General features: G+C 40.1%; 1 protein-coding gene across 1 annotated transcript in view; it reads right to left on the bottom strand.

Moving 5' to 3' along the window:
* ube2j1 (ubiquitin-conjugating enzyme E2, J1) overlaps positions 1 to 22604 on the bottom strand; it is a 43219-nt gene that overhangs the window by 3450 nt on the left and 17165 nt on the right. The window contains exons 2-7 of the mRNA XM_041959206.1: positions 17789 to 17862; positions 14355 to 14486; positions 13846 to 13930; positions 11235 to 11340; positions 6535 to 6664; positions 4740 to 4868 (exon numbers count right to left, since the gene is read on the bottom strand). Of these exons, the coding sequence (XP_041815140.1) occupies positions 4740 to 4868; positions 6535 to 6664; positions 11235 to 11340; positions 13846 to 13930; positions 14355 to 14486; positions 17789 to 17862 (656 nt within the window). The remainder of the gene's footprint in view (positions 1 to 4739; positions 4869 to 6534; positions 6665 to 11234; positions 11341 to 13845; positions 13931 to 14354; positions 14487 to 17788; positions 17863 to 22604) is intronic.

Raw genomic sequence — 22604 nt, 5'->3', positions numbered from 1 at the left:
CATTGAGAGGATCAGAGACACAAACCCTGGCGTTAGAGTAGAAACAGTCAATTCATCGATGATGCTTAATGTCCACTGGATCAGGCCGCGCTGCCTTCAGGTTGTCCAACAGCTTCATCATGGTTCCACTCTACGCTGGAAACTTTTCAGCTTACAGCTGCTTTGGCAACATTTTTTGTGTTTAAAAGCACAAATGCAGGTTTGTAGGTCATTTAAATGTGTAATGTTGATTGACTGTAATTTACTCATTTTATTGTCTGAATAGTGTCCATTGAATTAAGCCAAAAAATACGAAAATGTATATTTTTTTTCAGTTTCAGCTAGGCCGACGCTTTTCTAACCCAAAAACAGAGCTCTTGTTCAGTGATGACAGACCTGCCCAGTGAGGGTGTGTGGGGGGGGGTGTGGCCGGGAACCTTTTGTTTCCTTCGTTTTAATGTCAATCTAGCTGATCACACAGTACAGCTGTGGTCATTGATCCATATTTATGCTGATTCTGTCACACATTGTCTTAATGTTGTGATAAGCAGCGCAGTCAACAGCTTGCAAATGACTGTTAATACTCATCCCAACAAAAGAAACTATGTAAACAATAATTCAGTTATTTGGATTTTTGTTTTTGGTTGATAACTTCAAAATACAAATTCTGTAACTAAGTTCATGTTAAATATTACAGAAATATTACTGTTGTGCTCTATAAGAAAGTTTTTCGGTGTAAAAACCCACATTTTTATGTATCATAAATACACGTCTGACATTTAACACAAAGCAAATTGCTTGAAAAATTAGTGAGTTATGATGATTTTAATTGTGGATTGACCTCCTGCCTAAATAGAATTACATGCATGAGATGACATGGCTTCCCTGTACCAATACGGCCGCCGTTCCCTTGGAAATTGTGGGAATTAGTGTTGTGGATGTATGGCCTCACAATCAGGGGACATGATTCTAAGTACATGATAGACAACAACTACCAAGTAGAATAGCTATGCATCATCGATTCACCTCACACACAAGTGGCCCTGTTAGAGAAGACAGTAAAGTGCAACTGCAATATCCAAATCACAGAAGCTGCAATTTCTGAGAAAGGTAAAACGTGTATACATGAAGCACTGCGGTGCTACAGAGATGCCACGGCCTATGAAAGAGAGAGAGTATAGCAAAAAATCATATCATCATTATTATCAGATTTTTATTCAGTGAAAATAAACAAAAATATGTTCAGGTAATATTCAATTTACATATCAAACGTGAGGCATCAGATCATTTATATGAAAGGTTTGAAGCCTTACTTTGTGTAGTATCAAGTGTGAAATTACAACATTGTTTGAATGAATTTCCGAAAGTTAAATTTCTTCATAGAAAACTATTCCTGTTGCAGATACTCTACACTGAGATAACTCTTCCTCTTTGCCTCTTCATCAGCCCAGCCCACGGATCCAGTCACAGTCCACTGCCCCTGCTCATGACTGGGTTGTTAGGGGTCCTCACAGCTCACCAACATCGCTTGCAATGGCAGGTGAGCTGAGCACCAGTGATGTGTTGGCCCGATGACTACCTGCTGTAGCATCAGCCATGGAGCTGCTGCTGTACCACACTTTCATGTAACTGCTCAGTATGTTTTTCTATGGGACAGCAATCCAAGTTTTCAAGGATCTGTGGTGACACATGGACTTTCTTCAGCCTCCTGACGAAATAGAGAAGATGTTGTGCCTTCTTGACCAGGGTGGAGTGGAGGAAAAGTTCTGAGGGATTTAAAGCTCTACTTCACCCTTGTTTATGTGAATAGAGGTGTGCCTGATGTCTTTAGTTATCCTTAGTCCACAATGAGTTGTCTTTTTGGTGTTAAGGAGCATATTGTTTACAGCACACCCCTCTGACAAGCACTGAGGCTTGTGTTTTTCCTGGATCAGCACATTAACACCTGCTACCATTTTCAGTATAAAGACTTTGTGATAGAATTAGTTAAAGATCAAATTCACGATGATCCTGTTCATTTAAAGTGACCAGTGCTAATAGAACAAGTCTTGTCTGGAGGACCGGAGGCTGTGTGGGGTATGACTAACCAATGAGCAGTTATGATGGGCTCAGCTTTTACACAGAAAACAGATTTTACCCAATTAGAGAATGGCTGGAGGGCGCTTGCAGAAACTGTGGAGAGGCAGTAAATAGCACACAGTTATCCCTCTGTACTTGGTGAACAGCAGCGAGGCAGGCCTGTCTCATTCTAGCCGAGTTTTAAGTCTTGTCCCTCCAACTTCAGCGGCAGATGGTGAATCCTATTTTTGACGTGGACCTCCTCAGTTTATCCAAACTCAGAAACACTAATCTAAGTTGACCCTCCTCTCTGCTCCTTCAGACTCTGTCGCTATGGCTCTGTGGGTAGCAGCTGGCGCCAAAATCAATCCTCTTAGGCAACAGAGCTTGTCCATATCATCTGAGCTGGTGAAAAGAAGCTCGTGAAAAGAAGCCATGGAACCCACAGGCTTCCAGCTACCATAACACATCCACAATGATGTGCAGAGAGGCTGCTGATGTCTAGCTGCTTGATTTCACACACTAACTCAGTGCAACCAATACAGCTGGCATGGTGCTGCTGTACAATCATGCACAATCATTTCCTTCCATACCCATTCAAAATGATTGTGGAGCTCAGTGGGATGTCAGCAGGTGATTAAGTGTCCCACCGATTAAAAGGAACAATGTGAAAGATGGGTAATTGACTGCATGCAGTCAGCAATATATAATCTACACTGTGGAGAACACTCTGCTCTGTCCAATACTTTGGAGCTTAAATGGATTGAAAAACAAACCACAGAATGCTGAAAACAGGTCTGTTTTTTATTATGTCAGACATCCGAAGGAGGAATCAGCAAAGCCTAAATAATCCTTAGTGTCAACTGTGTTGCATGTCAGTGAATGAGATTTATAGTTCAGTGGTATATAAGTCTTCAGTGATTTAGGCTTTGACTTCAAGAGTCAAAAATCAGTGGCTTCTCTCTGCAGCGATTATCTAGCTATCACAGAGGCAGAGAGGAGCATGCACCATTGTAGAGGCAGGGGATAAAACATCTCCAGCAGCGGGATCCTCAACACACTAGAGGGAAGGTTTGTTTTTGTCATGGCATCCTGAGCAATGCACATATGCTGATACATGATGACGATCAGTTTTAACAATTCAGATTTAATAGTATAATATTATATCAATATGTAGACCCAAAACTCTGGAAAATCACCAGAAGGCGTGTTGTGTTACCATGGCAATGAGCTGCCATGTTATTAGCTGCAGCATAACTACATATTAAATACAGTGATTATTATATTCATGACCTCTTTCTTCTGTTTTCATATATTTAAAACATAATAAAAGAACAATATGATAAATCTTGCTGCACCCATGGCCACCCCAGGGTGATACAGCACCCAATATAGGAACCAATGATCAAGACCATAAGCTGCATGTTGTTTTTAATGTTACATAATGTAATGTCTGAAAAACACAACTTAAAGAGTAACTTGAAACCAGAGTGGTGTTTCACTGTTTGTGGCACCTCTGACCATACCCAACCGATGTCATGATGAACTGACACACCCCAGAGAGCAATCGCAGCAAGGTGAGAGGATAAACAAGGCTTTCTGTTCTTCCTGTAGTACAGTGTGCAGGTTAAGTGGGCAATTCAATGATATGTACCATCAAATGACACTAAATCTGCTTGAATTAGTCCATTGTTGATAATACTGCAAATCAATGAGCAATATTATGTCATTGCAGTATTGGATATTTATATATGGTATGTGGTTCACATCACTGTGACGAAGGATATCATTTTACTATTTTATGGATATTTTATCCATAGACATTTGTTTTTACAGAAAATTCACTATACAGTATCATGATATTTATTGATATCACAATATAAAATAACATATAGTGTCATAGAGGATTTTATCCATATACTCCATATATACTCATATATCCACTGTTAACTCTTTAAGCTTTGCCAGAGTTTTTGAACATAAAGTACTGAGTACTTCATAGGTCATTTTGCTTTCTGAATAAATCTTGTTAACCTCAAACCTCAAACATTGTTGTTGTCTGGTCCAAAATGAATAAGGTTCATGTAGGACTAATAATATTATCGATGGCTCTTTTTCATGCAATTCAGCCAATAATGGTGATATTAGTTCCACCTGTGTTTGTGTTTGACAAGTCAAAATGTCTGCTGTGAAAAATGTCTGATTCCAAGTTCTTTCTGTGGTCTATATGTATCGTAACATCGATCCATCCTTGTGCTTCAGTTTTGAAGTGAATCCTGCTTTGTGCTGACCTTCAAAATAGCACAAAGTAGATTAGCGCACACATAACCTAAGAATTTTCCAGTTGTTGTGGTGGGGACATTTCCATCAAGTTAAGTACAATTTTACTTTTTTACTACAATAAAAAGAGAACTAGAGCCTTCTCATTTACTCTTTAATATGGTACAATATTAACAAACCACAATATTACCAAACTGAACAGAAAAGAACAAGTATTTCATTTGACTGGATTTTCTTTCAGGTGGGACTGAAGGAGTGAACTCAGTATGTTTTATGAAATGGTTGCCAGTAAAGTTATATTTGCAGGTACAAGGCTTAAACATGTAAAACCATGGGTATGGCCAGTTCTGTGGGTTGTGGGTTGGCTGCAGGCAAGTTATGTGCTGCCCTGTGTAACCCCAGTGTGGCAGTTTAACACCTACCTGTTCAGCCTGGGGACCATCAGCAGCTTCCCTGCCAGCAGACGTGGAGGTTTCACTCTGGGTGACTGTGGAAGGCTCGCTCTCTGTACCTCTGCTCTCACTTGCCTGTCTTGATAAACTGGACTCTGCCTGCATCAACACACAGGGAACAGCTGTCAGCTGCACTGTGCCTTGGCTATTGTCAATGAGCTGGACAATATGACACACACACACACACACACACACACACACGTATATACTGTATGTGTGTATGTGTGTGTATATATATATATATATATATATACATATATACATACATACATATATATAACCTGCCAAATTTACTTAAGCAATGCTAAATATAAAGACATGTCTTTTTTAAAAATGCAGTGCATTATATTTGTCCTGATTAATTACCTCTTAACATTCTGGACTTCTGGACTGGACTTTAGGCTGATAGATAGGTTGAACGTATGATTAGATGTCACAGGTTGTTATAGCCAGTATACATTTTCAAATATAAGCCTGTGAGAAAATAATGGAAAAATTTTGAATAACAGCAGACAATGTGGAAAAAAATGAAGATTTTTTTTTCTTTTTAAAGGCCAGTTTAAAAACAGTGCAGAGTCTGGAATTGACTGTACTACAAAAGCACAGTCATGTCATACTCACACTTGCTCTTACTTGAGTAGAAATTAAACTATTCAACACTGCATCTGTTGGATAATGCCATCTGAGCCACTACATGAGTTTTAATATGAAACATCTGTGCAGGATGTATTTCACTGACCATAGCTTTACAACAATTAAACAAAATAATAATTACAGAATGGCACCAGTTACTAGTATTTATTTGTTATTTATGTATTTACTATATTCTGTGCAAGTATTTCAGAACAGTCACTAAGTGGACATCATAGTGAGATTATTTAATGAACTGCTGTTTCCAAGAATTTACTTTGAAGCTAAAACTTCTTTTAAGGCAATATGCATGAGAATTCTTAAAGGAAAGAAAAAATGTAAATGTGAATATATACACTTCTTGTTAACTAGGCAAACTCAAACTGCTGATTAAGCTCATGTGATATGACCATATCACTAGAACAGAACCTTGTGGCAGACTTTTTAGTGAACTGAAGGATGAACAAAGCTGAAGAGCATGTCTGTTAAAAGAGAAACTCAGTGATGAGCATGACATGATTTTGTTTTTGGAAGTCCGTTTTTGGTTGAAACATTGTAATGTGACAATAAAAGCATATTAGAAAAGTGCAAGTTGACTTTCATTCAGAGTACCTTAAGAGTGAACAAAAGGAAAAAAAGAAAACTGAATGAGAGGATTATTTGAATCAGAAGAGAATCTCAGAGCAGCAGATAACTGACTGTGACATGACTGTGTTGTACTAGTGGAAAATGTTGGGTTTGTAAGAACAGAAAACAGGATCAACTGCAAGTTAGCGCACATCAGAAAACAAGGAGAATGCTGACTTAAATATGATCAAATAGCCTGATAAAACAGGAAATGATTAACCTTTTCGAATAATGGCCTCAGACGATATTTAGGGGTTTAGTACTCTCACTTAAATCAACAGTATTACACAGTAATGAAATTTAAATGGGCAGAAGAGTTTATTGTCCAACCCTAGCATGTAACAGCACTGAGCAAATCAGCTTTTTCTACACAAAGAGAGAGGAGAAGGAAAACAGCAGAGGACGTTCCTTTGTAGCCTGTGCTGTCAGCAGCTCTTTAGCTCTCAGGGTTAAATCACTGACTGAACTGTGAATCAAACATGACTCATGTAACAGCCACTGTTTGTACCTTGAAGTTGATTTGCTGGGCCAGTTCTTTAGCCTTGTGGTCCTCGGCACTGGGGTTGCTATTGGGGGTCAGGGCCAGGAGGGCAGAGCGCATGGAGCAGCCGCACGCCTCGCAGCAGAAGTCCTGGGACCTGCCAGAGAACAGACAGCTGGTGAGGTCACGCTGCCACAAGAACACCTCTCAATCTACTCAACATGTAGAAACCTTCATTTTTTTAAAGTCACTTGTGACTGTATCAGGCCATTTCGTGAATAACTAGGCCCCTCCGCTACATGCATGAAGAACCGGCTGTTAACTATGACCAGCACCCAAAATTAATGTTCTGGCACACTTGTCACAGTATGTCAGGTCTACATGCCCGAAAATGAACCTGTTAGACTTTTTTATCAGCCAGCTTATAAAGTAACAAATTGTTTTCATGGATATGTCACACTATCTGTATGCAACTATACAGTGGCTCACACTTGTAGTTTAGCATGAAGCACAATTACATTTAAAATACAAGACTTCTTTCACCCAATCAGTAGTGAGTGATCTACTCTGTTCAGCAGACATCATTTTCAGTTGACACAGGGACTCTGGCAGTGGCTGCTAGGAGCAGCTACCTTAATGTGGGGATCAATTAATTGCTTGATGGTTTAACCAACTGGTGGAAAAGACTTCAGTGAGAACAAAATCAGATCTAAATTATCTTTTCTAAATCCAATTAACCAAACCCAAACCTTAACCCTTATCAAAGAGCCACTTCCAAAAGTGACGATAGACTATTCCTCACCGTGGCGGAGTAAACAAATACGAGAAATATTGTGGAGCAGTCAACCAGGCAGCCAATCAACTATGTGTTTGATTCAGAGCAGCAGTGTAGATTTGTTGGGAGAAGGTCAGAGAGTGTGTCATGGTCAGCCCAAACAAAGAAAGGGACACCAGACAAAGAACTTTAAATTACTCTGGCACTTAAATGCTACATTTCACAAAGTTAGCAGCCTCGACAGAGGGCGACTCATTGATTTATCTGCCAAAGAAAAACGTACTGTCATCTGGTTCTCAGCCAATGGCAATTTGGCATCTTGATTATGAAGCTATAAAGATTTTTAAATTGACTGCCCAGACTTTTCACAACTATGTATGAAACCTGTAAACACACTGGCAGAAAACCAAGCTTAAAAAGATGTGTGCATCTGTGTGTAAGTAAGAGTGTGTTTATTGCATTGCCTGTCCTTTGTACTGTCGGCTGCCTCACACTGAACCCTCGTCTGACAGGTGGGTTTTTGCTTTCACCACCTGTTGCACATTCACACGCCAGGTCCCTGATAAGGTTTCACCTTATGAGGGCACCTTTACGCTGTCATGTCAAACCTGACAGTGGCTTTCAGTGCAATATTGCTAAGAGAAGGATCAACACAGATATATAGTGCAGTGATGTGGGAAAAGAAAAATGCAGACGCACAAAAAAAAGTTATTTGTGGATTGGTCTTAGACAAGCTAATCGTCCCTTGCAGCAGCTAATGGACTGATGTTACAGCTGTCAAGAGGAGGGATGAATCATGTTCCGAGGATCACCACATTATCACCATGGAGATCCTCGGGCTGAAGGTGGCATGGAGAGATTTGGATATATTATGGTATTAATGATCCAAATCAGTGTCTTCCTCTGTAGCCAAATTGAAATTGGATTCTATTCAAGTTCAGACATAGCTGTGGAGGAAGATGGCTTATAAGGCATTAGACATTTTGTAAGGCACAGTGAGTGATCTCTTATGGCTCCAGTGATCATCACTGGACTATGATAACTTAAACAGGCAGTCTATGTGTCCAAAGCAGACACCATGCACATAGGCTCTGTGGTTGGCTGATGGTTGTTCACATTAATTACTGTTGGAAAAAAAGTTGGAAGAGAAGAACAGAAGTTGGAACATTACTTTCTTTGGAAACATCTTTCAGAAGTAGCAGCTGAAGTGATGCAATGTTTAGTCAACTTCCTCGATGGTTGGGCCAGAAAATCCACCACTACGAGCTGCACTACCAACTCCAGAGAAGCCACCAGCCATACCATCTGGCATACCACCAGGCATGCCACCTGCACTCTGGTACAGCTTAGTGAGGATGGGGTTGCACACCTTCTCCAGCTCCTGATGTTGGAAGTTGTTGCGTAGTCTTAACATCCACAAACACCTGCTATAGAATTATGAAGATTCTGCAACATGCAGAAAAGTACATATATTGGGATATACTGGGATGTAAGTATTCTACAAAATGCCTGATCACAGACTTCATACTAGAGCAAAAAACTCTGAAACTATTTGTCGGGTTGTCAAATATCAATGCATACTGTGGCTCACCACAGGTAATTTTTAAGTCTGTTCTATGACCAGACAATTATTTAGACAACTCAAAGTAGTTTAAATATGCAGTAGATAAATGATGGCACCATGGTCCTGGGGTAGAAAATGCCTACTGCACTGCACCCAAACACATACAGCACTTTAGAAAAATGTAACAACTGAGTGGGTGGGGGTGTACACAAAATACTACAAACATCTTTCCAGACACTTTCAGGGATGAAACTGCTGTGGCTGCATTGAAACTGTCCTCATTAAAGTAACAGACACTCTTTTTCTTACAGCTCATGCTGGAGATTGTTCTATTTTAGTTCTTCTAGATCTCAGCTCGGCGTTTGGCACAGTTGATCATTCTATTCGATCACTTTGAAAAATACTACCTTAATTTAGCCTTGTATTAATTTATTTTGTTGATGTGATCTTCTGTCCAGTCTCTAAGGCAATTTTACCCCTTTTGTTACAAACATATATGTAAAAAAAACTCCAAAGTAAATTAAAAGTTTGGAACTTGGAACACAATGATGACAAACATAACACAGAAATTACTCCCTGAACTGAGGCCCTATCTGTGATCCTGTTAGGGCTGCACTGTCTTGACGGCTCTGAGGAATAACCTTCCTCTCCCACCTAGGGTAGAGGGCCATATACAGGAAGAAATAAACGGTAATGCATGGTTATAGTCATCAATGTTACATGGTTGACAAACAACTCAGATGCATAGCTAAGAGACAGAGTTCAGACAGGTGAAGGTATAGGGATAAAATATGTTGCTTCTCTCCTCCATGTTGAGCAAGTCTGGATGTTCAAGAGGACATAATGTTATATTTTACATTTCAACTCACCATCCAGTTATTCGGTCCCAATGCCTTCAATGACATACATTTACCTCGACGATGTATGTAGAAAAACGTAAGTTTTGGCTTCTCCTGTTCAGTCGAAGTCATTTAGGTTCTCCTAAAAACATCCAGCTTCTCCTTGCATCCTGCATGTAGCAAGCGAATCCCAGTCTCTTTTCCTGGTGAAAATTCATCAAAATCCTGGCCCTTGCACAAATGTAGTTGAGGACCCCATACGTCTTGTTATGAATATGCTACCATAGGTTGTGAAGTGGTTTGATTTTGAAATACATTTTCTATTGATCAATAAACTGACGTTAATATATAGAGTGTAGCTGGACATCATTCACATTGATTCTGTCCAGATGAATGTGGTTTTAATGTAGATTATTTCACTGTCACTGACATCTTAATTAATTCTACCTAATGCTTACTGAGACAAACTGTTTATTTGGTATTAAATACCGGACTTGAAAGTCTTTTCCCCTCAGCCCCCAGGATGAAGGGCTGTTACCTTTTCAAATCTTAATTGTTTTGAGTTTAGCTAAATCTTTTGTTTTGTGAATAACATGATCCACTGGTAAAACCATTCAACATCACCATCAGCTAGGCCACTTCATCCTCATACTGTAAGTTGCTTTAACAACTAATATCACACTACATGTCATGACAGCAGGTCTGAATGAATGAATGACATGTTCAAATTCTTTTCTGAGATTTCTCAGACGTCCTCAGGGCCCTCGTGTGTTTGTCCTGTCACATCACGAGCTGGCCAACTTCTTTGGCAGTTTACTTGTCAGTCATAAACTCAGCAAACTCTGAAAATATTGGACAGGAGCCTTTTCTTGCTGCTCTGACTGACACATATCACAATCACGAGGGGCACAGAAACAGAAGATGAGAAACCAGGGAAGTGCTGCCTAAGAAAAAAGGTTTTCCATCAAGGAGATAAGCAGCATCGTATTTATAGCAAAGTGCTTTTTCCTGTCTATCTCATCTCAATGTGCTAATGAAACAGCCTGCTGATCAAGACCCCTGTCTCATCTGCTAATAGAAGGGTGACTTCAGGTGGATCCTCTCTTTCTCTGGTTTTGCACTGTTTTCTCCAAGGGAAATGCAGTGTGAGATGAAGAGCAACGTGCCCATTCCTGCTCCCTCCAGAGATCAGATATTTTGGCGATAATGAATTTGTCAGCTTACAATACCAGGACTGGCTTGGGCGCGCTCATTTCCCTTTGTGACAAGGCTCAGGTGCTCATAACAGTACATGCTTGTAGGAAGTTTGCTGTGTTAATGACATCTAACCAGCACCATGTGTAATGCAATGTCAGCACTAATGTCAGCACTATCCAACCTGTAAGTTAACCTATATGATGTGATCTTGCATACTAATCCAGCATGCAGAATCCACACCACTCCTCACACTCACATCATTATCATTCTCTAGCCGGAGCCGTACATACACATGCTGTGCAAAGTAAACATAACAGAAAGAATAAACAGATTTTCCTCTACCACATCTTACTTTTTGGCAAGGGCTCTCCTCTCTTCTGGGGTATAATCAAGAGATCCTATTGCTCCCTCTCCTTTTGTTGGCATGAATCCAATTATAGCAATTAGGGCGGTTCGGACTGGAAGAGAAACAGACAAGAGGAGAAGAAACAATGAGGTGATGAGACAAATTAAAAACAGAGCATATTCAACATCGATTGTAAAACAGTGAAGGTTAAATTACATGACAAGCTGCACATGCCATCATGTGCAGTACCCATGTTACAAAAGTGCGAATGATGCATTGTTTTCTGAGCGTAAGCCTCGATTTACCCTGGCCCCCATGAGGACATCCACCATGGGTTTCACAGTATCTGGTTTTCTGATAGTGGGGGCTTGTTTTTTTTTGTTTGTATTATCCCTTATAAATTATAGTTGATTCAACGGTACACTGTGAGGATTCAGGTCTTTGGTTTCTAGGGCTGCCCTGTAAAAGTCATGATGATTCATCAGCCATCAGTTGAGAAGACCCCAAGTTGAGCAGTACAAGAGCAACATCATGGCAGGCTGCAAACTTTACAAACTAAGTCTAAAAATGACCACAAACCACAAAACTAACTGTGGATGGTGGAAGTGGAGAAGGGTGATAGAAACAGAGGGCAACATGACGGCGGACAGCATGAGGCAGGGCAGTCCAAATCTTTCTGCTCCAGTGATGACTGTCAGTGAAGACGACTAAACCACTTTTGAACCAGACGGTCATACAACCTCCTCCACAGCCATCCACTGTGACTGACTCTTCAGCTGACAGAGCCCGGCACGAGAGACACATGGTGCGCTGACATTATGTAACTGAACTATGACCGGGATGCACGCTTTCACTTTCTGACTGAGGGAAAATCTGATGCTTCACAGATGACATACTAGAAAGGCAATAAAACATGAGTCTTACAGGTAAAACATGAAAGTTTAAGGCGGTGCTGAACTGGGGAGAAAAAAGTAAATGAAAAAAATGAATAGTCAATCTTTATTCTGACTCTACAGCCTATTCGTTTCTCAACATCTCAACCTAGCTCTGTCATTTCAGTATTCACTGTTAGTGGAAAAGTAAAGGAAGTTCATTTACTGCTCTGCTGGATGTGACATTCTCATCACATCAGTGGTAATGGAAGACAGAAGAGACAATAAAATGTATACTCTGCATCAAAGCTGTCACACTTTCAACTTCAGTGTTATTATTATTATAGCTTTTTTAAAATCATCTTTTTTTGTTTGTTCGTTTCTTATTTTATCTAAATAATGATAATGCAACCCATGGAAACACTGTTCACAGACAGTGATCGGAAACCTGCATCATGCCATAGCATCCCAGAAAATAAAGTTTGTCCACAACCCTTAAGAACCCAGCAGGGAAAGTCAAATCTCTAAGGCATGGCCAGCCATGTGACCAGAGGTATGTTGGTAAAAAAGAGGCTTGGAGCAACCTTTGTCTTCGATTCCATTCTGTCATTGATTCTTACTTTTTTTTGTTTGGTTACAAGCAGGGTGCCACCAGCCAAATGTTGGTAAAATAGGAAAGTGGCTGGTAAATAGTAGACACAAAGTATACATTTAAAAAAGTTAATTTAGCCCACTGGTTAGGAGATTGAAACAGTGGGGGGAAATGCTTTAGGAAGATGGACCATCTCCCACTGAGTTCCCTCTGATTAAAGTCCCCATGCCAAGACATAACATGAAAGTAGCAAACTAAAGTGAATACTTGGTAGAAATAAATAGCCAGCTTTGACTGACACAAAGGATTTAAGGTTAATTGTAGAAAAATCAAGAACCCCAAACACCAGAGCTAAACTCATCAGAAAATCCACAAGCTGTGTATTGGTTTGGTGCTGATTCTTTCTTAATATATATTTTCAACACATCAACAGAATTTAAGATTGGGCATGGACTTTCATGTGAGATGGAAGGCCTTAGGTCTGATGTTTTAATTCTAACCAAAGACAACAGCAGCTTCAGATCACTGGTTAAAGGCTTGATACTTGTCAAATAGAGTTTACTTACCTCAACTGCAGACAGGCCTTCATGTTAAACACGCTTTATTTTTTAATTTCCCTTGTTTTAGAAATGTAACATATTTTAGTGAGAAGCATCCCTGTTTTCCATGTTTGCTTGTTTTCTGATAAAGAAAGCATAAAGTACACCACAGCAGTGGTGAGTATGGCATGATTTGACTGTTGTACTGATGGAATGAGTGTCACTGAGATGTACAAATTGGCTGAAATGCTGAATTTACCATGTGAGCCATTAGAGTACAGATAATTGAAGATACTTAAATGTTTTTTTTACCCTGCTTTTATTTTCAACCAACCTTCATTTGTTTGTGCTAGCCACAGCTCTGTGACTTCACTCCGCCAGATTCCTCTTCAGAACACACTAAGTAAATTAACTGTGCATGTACAGACAGATAAGGATGCAACATCAATAGCTGTCCACGCTTTTGCTGTGAATGTCTGTGATTGATCACATCATTCAGCCCTTCAAATATTAACACTAATTACTGATACATTTCCAGACTCCTCAGACTACACTGACCTGTAGTTCTAGAAAGAACCAGAGAAAAACAGGGAATACACATGGAGAACACTTACTGCTCCAAGAGGGCTGCCAGGTTTCTGGATGGTGGCCAGAGATGCTCAGACAAATCTTCTTCCCAACTTCGAATCTTCCATTTGGCTATGGGGAAAGACAGCAGAAGAAGACAAAGTAAGAGCTTTCAAACAATGAATCCAAACTGAAAGAGAAGCAGCATATAAAAACAGTAGCTGGGCACAATGAGTAAGTGGTCGTCACAACAATTCAGAGAATTCTGAGGTTTTTATCAGCCTGTGTGATTAGTTCAGGTGTCATACAACTGTCTGAATATAAGACAGCCTCATATTCTTGTACAACCAGTGCAGTTCCTTCTGACAGTGTGATGACAGCCCAGGCTTTGATCTGACAACTGTCACTTTCTCTATTGCAACCAGAAATGGCTGACGGTTAAAGGACATGCTGTCCATTTTCCCCTCTTTGATCATCTGATTTGACGTCTTTCCGTTCCACTTCAGTGGGAGAATAGTCGGATGTGATTGAGTTGCAGCCTTTTTTTGTGTCTTACTGTGAGGAGGATGATGCTGGGGGGCTTCATGGGGTACTCTGGGGGAAGTACGATCCTGCCATGGTAAACCCCACCATCGAAATCAGAATCTGGTGGCCCACGTACAGAGAAGTGCCATTCAAAGAGGTTATCCTGTAGAAAGAGAGAAATGTCACACAGAGCTCATACTACAGACAGGCTCAGCATCGTCCCAACTCTGTAACTTCTAATATCAGGATCAAGTGACAACATTGATACAGCTGCAACATCTCCTGTTACCCCACAGCTGTTTGTTGTGCTAATGGTAAGAAATTATTGTAACTGAGCAGTTTTCAATTAATAAAAAAAATTCTATTTCTATGAAAAATGTATTGTAAATTACTAATCTGTGTAATTTTACTAAAACCTCTAGGCTGTTTTTTCTATTTTCTCTACCTTTATTTAGAGCCTTTTGGCATGACGTTCAGTAAATGTCTTTGGTATATCATCAATCCGTGTGGAGGATCCGCTCTATCCGCCCCCTAAATTCACTCTCTGTTCCTTGTTTCTGTCAAGCTTTCACTGACTCAAACACATTTCAGGACTAATGAATACCAGGGCCTCACCATAGAGGAATTTGTCAGTGTTTTTAAAAGCTCTTAGATGAATATTTTAGATTTTGCAGCTCTTGTCCGACATAAAGAAGTCCAAAATTATCTTGTATGCCACGATTAAATGAAGATATAAGAATTTTAAAAATTCGAACAGCTGGGACCGTATTCACAAACATTCTGAGAGTACTCTCAGAGAGCCCCAAATGTCAGAGTCAGGAGTCAGAATTCAAGCATTTGAGCAACTCTGAGCAAGAAAGGAACAGAAACTCTTACATAAGCGAGAAGGTGTGGTTGACCCTGTTGCTAGGAATGTTGCAAACTCTTAAAAGGAATGATTGGTTATAAATAGACATGGCATTCTTAGTGATAATCAACAATGAAATGGATTGATTGATTGATTGTCTGCCTGTTTATATAAGTAGCTGTGTTGAATGACATAACTCTGCTATAAAGAAAACTCTCCCATCAATTATATACCAACAGCACCTGGGAAGCCCACTATGTCCATGAATGTCTTTTTGTGAGCCTGCAAGGTTGCAGACATCCAGTGGAAATGAGATGAACTGTGCCACAACATGAGGCTGTGGAGGTGCTGTAATTGTTTGTGTGATCTCTCTGTTGATGGAAGGGTGCAACCAAGTCATCACTACTGCACTGCTGCCAAATACCTTGGTGTGATGACCACATTCAGTTCAGGAGTTATGGCGGTACTGCACTGGGTGTGAGATGTGAGCGCATCTCGAATGAGATCGACCACAAACATCCCTGCACGATCTAATCTGTAGCACTTCATTAACTCACTGTCATTCAATGTTTGCAGAATACATCTCCTTTGTTTTTCTCTTCCCAGCATTTTCTCCTCTGCTTAAGAAACTCTCAAGCCTCTTAAAAGTCCAGTTTTTCACCTCAGGAGCTTTCTGAAGGGCTAAGATGCTTTGTGAATAACTTCAATCTTTACCAGGATCTGGACTTCAAAAATTCGACGAATTTTCTTACAATTTCATCACTAAGAGCAACTTTTTGCACTAGGAATCATCGAATATAGTCCCTTTCATTTTGTTATCACAACTGATTGTGAAACAGGGGCATAATGCCAGAATTCACTGTAACGCTATAAATTCTGTGATTGTGTGATTGGTCCCCTGCTCAGCCAGCCAACTGAATCATCCCTAAAGAGATGTCAAGAATTTCTTCATTACCTTCAACAAAACATAGTGGCGATTCAGCAGCACACTGATAAAGAATTAAGAGAGTTTGATTGTTGACACCTGTCCACCTTCAATATTAACACACACAAGCATCTCTTTGTCAACTCTTTAACACACTGTAGCACAAGAATCATCACTTGCCCTTGGTATGCAGTCACATTTGGTTTTAAAAGCAGGATTTCAGGCTGTCACGATATTTTAGCCATTAATAAGTCATCTCTGTCTACTTGCATTTTCGTCTCCAGTTTCAAACATGACATGGTCTATCCAGTGATAAAGAAACCCTACATTTTATGAATAACAAGTCTGAAAAACCATGTCGTCATCAGTGATGGAGCTCAGGATTGGTTCATCTCCTAGGTCTTTCTCTGCTGTGCTTGGAGATGCCTTTCCCTTCTCATGCTCCTCTCTTTTGTGGGGACCCCCAGGGGTCTATTTTGGCACTAGCAGCATTAATGATCACTCCTCTAGTCTGGAAGCCTTATCAAATAATAATATATATTAAAAAACGAGGCCTGCCATTAAGGTGCTATTTTTGACTCAGAGTTGTCGTTGATGCCCAGTGGTGCAGTCCTCCTTTGTCCAGCTGAGACATTTGACCAAGAACCTTTCATCTTCAGCTCAAGATCACATCCATTCCTTCATTTCCTCCAGACTTTACTACAGCAATGCACTTCATCCTGGTATCAGTAGATGAAATGTCCAAAGACTGCACCTTATACCAAATGCTGCTGCTACTGATTTTAAGATTTGTATTTGTTTGTACATCCTTGAACATGAGCCTGATTGCTACTTGAGCTCCTCCGGCAGGGGAGGTGGTTCAAAAATCTCAACTTCTCATTAAACGCAGACAGGCCTTTGCAGTCTGGGCCCCTCTGCTTTGGAAGTCGGCAAACTCAATGTCCTCTTTTAAATCTCCTCTTAACTCGTAGAAACCAAGTAGTTTCCGGGCATTTTTTGCTCCTGTCACATTTTTACTCACTGTGGGCCAGTCTTTCACTAAGATATGTAAGTTGTGCACCTCTATGGAAACAGCACAATTGTGGATAGAAGCAAGAAGAACTCAAAAATGTATTTTGTGCCATATAACACAGTCAGAATGCCATAAATTAGATTTCCTGAGCAGGGGGTCATCTGTCGAGAAATAAACACTGCTGAATTTTGGCGACTGACCAATCAGAATTGAGTATTTAAGAGTGCTGTGCTCTAAATTCATTTATTCATTATGTGATTGGCTGTAGCTCCTGTCACTGTGTGAAATTTTGATTCGTTGAAGGCCTCTTGATGATGATCATCCTAATGGTGGAACATGGTGATTTAATCACCATCAGATGTGTTAGTAGGGTGTGGCATATTTAACATACCACTGCCTGGGTCTTACTATGATTGCCCTGAGGGCTGAAATGTCATCTGAATATCAGAAGTGGATATGGGGCCTTTGTGTTCATCCTGCCTTTTCTACTCTCAAAGTTACTTCCAGTGATCAACACCTCACTACAACCCTTGGTGTGTGTTACTTCCCTATTATAAATAATTCCCCATTGCCCATGAAACTTGTGAACACGCAACTGGGGCAAGTGCAGTGCAATAAAGTACAAGAAATACTGCCACCATACAGGTACTACAACACAGGAATGCTCTGTGGTGAACTTACTTCCAGTGGCTGGGCATGGTAGTGCTCTGTGGGATCCCTCAGTTCAGCAGCCTCTTTCATCAGCCTCTTGACCGCTGGTTATTCAAAGGAAACAAAGACACAAAACACTGAGGTTACTGCATGCAGGGTAAAACAGTTCACATCTTCTTCATGATCAGTGTTTGCAGCAGTACGCCACCCTAAAATTCCATTTGTCAGTTGCATCACTTTTAAAGGCATTTGTAGATTCCTGATTTTCAGATGCAGAGGGCTTCAAATATGCTACTTCCCTGGTAACAGAACGTTAACACAGATGGACAGATGAGAAGAGCAGGGAGAGGGACCGGGCTCTCACTGCACAAAGTCTCTCACACTGACTGTCACACTCATTCAGACAGCTAGGGTAAAAAGGCTGAAGCAAAAATGCTCCTTCAAAAGATGAATCCAAAAATCTTGCTTTAAAACCACCTTTGGCACTTCTGTTTCTTCACAGCTATTCAACAAAACAACAACACTCCCACTAAGCCCTTGGTGTGCTGACTGGCATACTGCATGATTAAATCATGAGTCTTTGATTAAGAAACAGATTTTAACGCTTGGAGAAGCAGAGTACAACATTTAGTGACAGTGGATAGCCAAGCTCTGAAGAGATTTTTTATGGAGATAGAAATTTTCCTTGTTTCATTACAATATTTCATCATATATTAGTAAGAAGCCTGCCCGGCTTTCCTTTTTGCTCCTGTTTTAATTTGCTTTTCATGGGTGCGTCTCAGGTCTCTTATCTGAAATGTCCTTGCTCCTCGATCCTCACTTGAAACAGTATCAGTTATTGATTGGACTATGTCTGAAACATTTAGCCTAATTAAATTATTTCCAGTATTCAAAAGACACCGCTATCATATCTGTGTTATTAAATAATGATTTCACATTCAGAATATCAATAAATACAGATATAGTGAAGAAATAATACAATGGCATTCTGCCAGTGGAAATGGTTCCTGTGCCTCTGAGCAGGAACCAGAACACAGTATAAATACAGAATGCAGGTTATTATTCATGTGCAGGTGTTTGTTAAACAGGTAACAGGGTACAGAGAAAACACTGCTGCTCTGGCACTGATAACTGTGTGCCTTTATTAGTATTAGCACAGTGCATGTGTGTGTATGTGTGTAGACGCAAATTCATCAGAAATCTCTACAGCTGTTAAAGCCAACTGACAGCTGATCCAGCTGTGATCAGCTGCTGGCTGATCAGAAAGGGATGTCTCCAAGCATCCTCAGTGGGAGGGACTAAAACTCAAGGAAAAGATGCAAGTGAGGGAAAAGTGAATGAAATTTAAGAGATTCGGGATATACCCCATGCAAACTCAACACTTCCTCCATGTTTACTTGCATAAAAATCAGCTGTGTCTCAAGTCAGGGGCTGCATCTTTCAAAGGCTACATTCAAAGACCAAATGAGTGACAGTGGCGTGACCAGGCTGTCCCATTTTGAAGGCTCCCTCAAATGCAGCCGGAAAAGCCTTCTGGTCCTGAATTTAGAGGATCCAACCAGTAGATCCATTCAAAGCCCGACCTATCCCAAGATGGGATACGCCGCTAGTGGTTTTTCCAAAGAGAGATTATGGCAGACTCCCCAGAAGCAACAGCAGCAGTGGCCGAGGATTACACTTTTAAACGTAAGTAGTGGGCTTCAACTCACTTGAACAGCAAATGATACAAATGTTAAAAAAAACAAAAACAAGGGGCTTTAAAACCTCAAATCATCATAGTTGATGTGACATTGGTCACGTTAATGGCATTGCTACCTATTTAGCTAGCTATATGGCGTAACAGCAATTACTGCGCTTACCTGGATTGAAAATAAAGCCTTTAAAGACTTCACTTTCAAACCTAAGAGGTTCAAAGCTTGACTTATATGTTGCAGAGATAGTGACACTTTTTATTGATAATTTATACTTATTATGACAGACATAAATGGACCAGTTTGGGTTCAGAAAGTTGGATATCATATTTAAAGTCCATTAAAAATGTTGTAATTGAATTGAATTAAATCTAGGGAGCAAAAGCATAAAGCTTAGTTTATTACACTGAGGGAAGATAATGATGACCTCTTCGCTGGGGCCATAAATTCAGCAGCAAAAGATCATTTGCAATATCTCCATTTGACTATCCTGTACTTTAAGTTACATTAGCCCTTATCCCATTAAAAGCCCATAAAAATAAGACAACCAGTAGATGTGGCAAAATCAGTTTTTCTTTTTTGTTCTTTATTTTGTAGTGCTGTAGCTTTTGTTGTATAGCAAGCTGTAACTGTTTTTTAAACCCAAAAATCTAACTAAATTATTTCTGGGGAATTTTGTGTGTCCTGCTGTGTCACCTTTTCCAGTCTTCCTATCATGACTGATGGGTGTTTCTCTTTTCTCTTGTTTTCTCTGCAAGATGAGCACAACTGTGGAAAAAAATGCCTCCACCCCTGAGGACACACCAGGTCCAAGTACACCATGACCAGGAGGAGGAAAACCAGCCAGTGGCACTTAGCAAAAAAAAAAAAAAGAGAGGATAAGCTTCTCCAGCTCATAATGGGGAAGAGATGAGGTTGCAGAGGAGAGGACAGCACATAACAAGTGGCAAGCCCTTAAATAAATAAATAAAAATGTATTTTGTCATCTGTTATCATGATTTTATATATATTATATAAAAAAATAATCAGGACACAGCTAGTCGTTGATCATCAACTGCAGCTGCAAGGTTGCCAGGCAACAGGATCAGTGCAGCGTGACCAAGGGTAAGGCCAGACTCATTTAGTCTACGCCTTTGTAGACTGCTGAATAGTGAGTACATTTCCACAGAAGTAACTGTATCATTACAACAACGGAGTATAGTGAGTCATACTCACCACTTGGGTACTTGCAGTTTCTCTTTTTGAAAGCAATACTTATTTCACTTAGTGATTAATTACTGTCCAGTATACTTTGCTGTGAAACGGCTGTCGCATTAAAAGCTTTCCAGTGTCTCAAAGGCCTTAATACCTCCCTCTCCTAATAGGCTTTTAATGTGACAAGCCAATGTTTCGACCACAAACAATCTAAATGGAAGTTGATATAAATACTGAAAAAAACAAGAACTGGGATCGAGACAGCTCTGTCTGCTGGTGTTTTTTTCTTTCTTTTTGTTTTCCAGCAAAGAATTTCTGAATGAAATTCTGAAAATATGATTATGATGTGTGTGCGTCTTCCAGGCTTCTAATGTGAAGCATATACAGGAAGTGAGGAGTTTAACTCTGAACAAAACATTAAAAAAGTAGGAATGATTTAAATTACTGACATGCCATGACTCTGTTGTTGTACTGATGAAATTAGTACTATGGAATTGTAGGTTTTACTGAGTTTACCCTATGAGCTATCATAACACATTAAGCTGAAACAATTAGTCAATTAATTGAATAGTCGATCTCAAGAAAGTTATCTTCAACCATCGACTAATCATTTGAGTCATGTTTTCAGCAGAAATGCCAAATTTAACTGGTTCAAAAATGTGAATATTTTATAGTTTCCTTGTTTTTATGATAGGAAATTGACCAAATGATCAAGAAAGCAATCGTCATATTAATCAATAATGAAAATATTTATTCGGTTCTGTCCTAATAGTGCATATAAGTCCACCCTCCCTCTGTGCTTTACCAGGTCTTTGTTAGCATCCAGCCTTTCTTTGTTTATGTGTAACTTAGTCCACTACTATTACTATCAATAACAATAGGAACAACTCTGTCATGGTGATTGCAAAGCACTTTGCAGAAAGAAAGGCAGGATGAGTATACCCTATTGAAGGTGTCAGTTCACTTTGCAAGTGTATGGACACAAAACAGAGCTGAATCCACTCAGGCTGTGACAGCAACATATCACCTCAGTTTGGCAATGTTTGACTTGCTTTGATACTTCCCCCAGCGGCAATCGGCTAATCTCGCCTACTTTCGAGGCAAGCCACAACTCATCTCAAACGAGTCTTCTGTCAACCTGCTACCGTCAACTGCACGGCCACTAATGTTACCACATAAGAGAAGTGTGCTCACTATAAGCACTTGCAATTCAACATGCATGCATTCATCTGTTTATGCGTCTGTCTTTTAAGCCTGTGATTTATTTATTATCATTTCAATTGACTGTTACCTGTAGATATTCTCAATTACTCGAGCCTAGAAATAATTAATAATCAACACGCACAAAAGAAATCCCCCATATGTTTAACGGACTATCCCTCCAACTCACACGCGAAGCTGTACAGACAAGCAACTGAGAGGTTTTTTCCCTCCAGAAGCCCTTGGACATAGGATGGAAGACCGTCAATGATGGTAACTAATGAATAATTATGGTGTTTATCATATTTTATCACACACCAGATGCACTCCCCCATACACACTTTGAAAAGGAAGTCCCAGAACCGGGCAGCATGCTACAAACCTTAGGCTTAAGACAGAAAAAGTAAACTAGCTTTTTTTTTTTCATTTGTGTTTTCATTTTGGCACTTTGAGAGTTTATGTGCAGACGCAACATGATCTCAGAGCGAGGTGCATGAGAAACATCTGCTGGCATTAACCCCTGTGTCGCGACCCAGCCAGCAAGACACTTAGGCCTGCTGGGTTAATCTGAATACAAACAACCTCATCACTGTTGGACGGATGGTTAAGTCCAGCTGATGATGGTGGTGACGATGATGATTGTGGGGGGGTTTACTCACTATCCTGACAGGAATGGACACAAAGATGCCCCGTAATGTGATGCGAACTATCAGGCTGCGGCTACACCCGTAAGGGGACAGGAGCCGAATCTTTACAGTGAG

The sequence above is a fragment of the Chelmon rostratus genome, chromosome 18 (assembly GCF_017976325.1).
Source record: "Chelmon rostratus isolate fCheRos1 chromosome 18, fCheRos1.pri, whole genome shotgun sequence".
In the NCBI taxonomy this organism is placed as follows: Eukaryota; Metazoa; Chordata; class Actinopteri; order Chaetodontiformes; family Chaetodontidae; genus Chelmon; species Chelmon rostratus.
The sequence above is the reverse complement of the archived record's forward strand: the minus strand, read 5'-3'. Positions and strand labels throughout refer to the sequence as shown.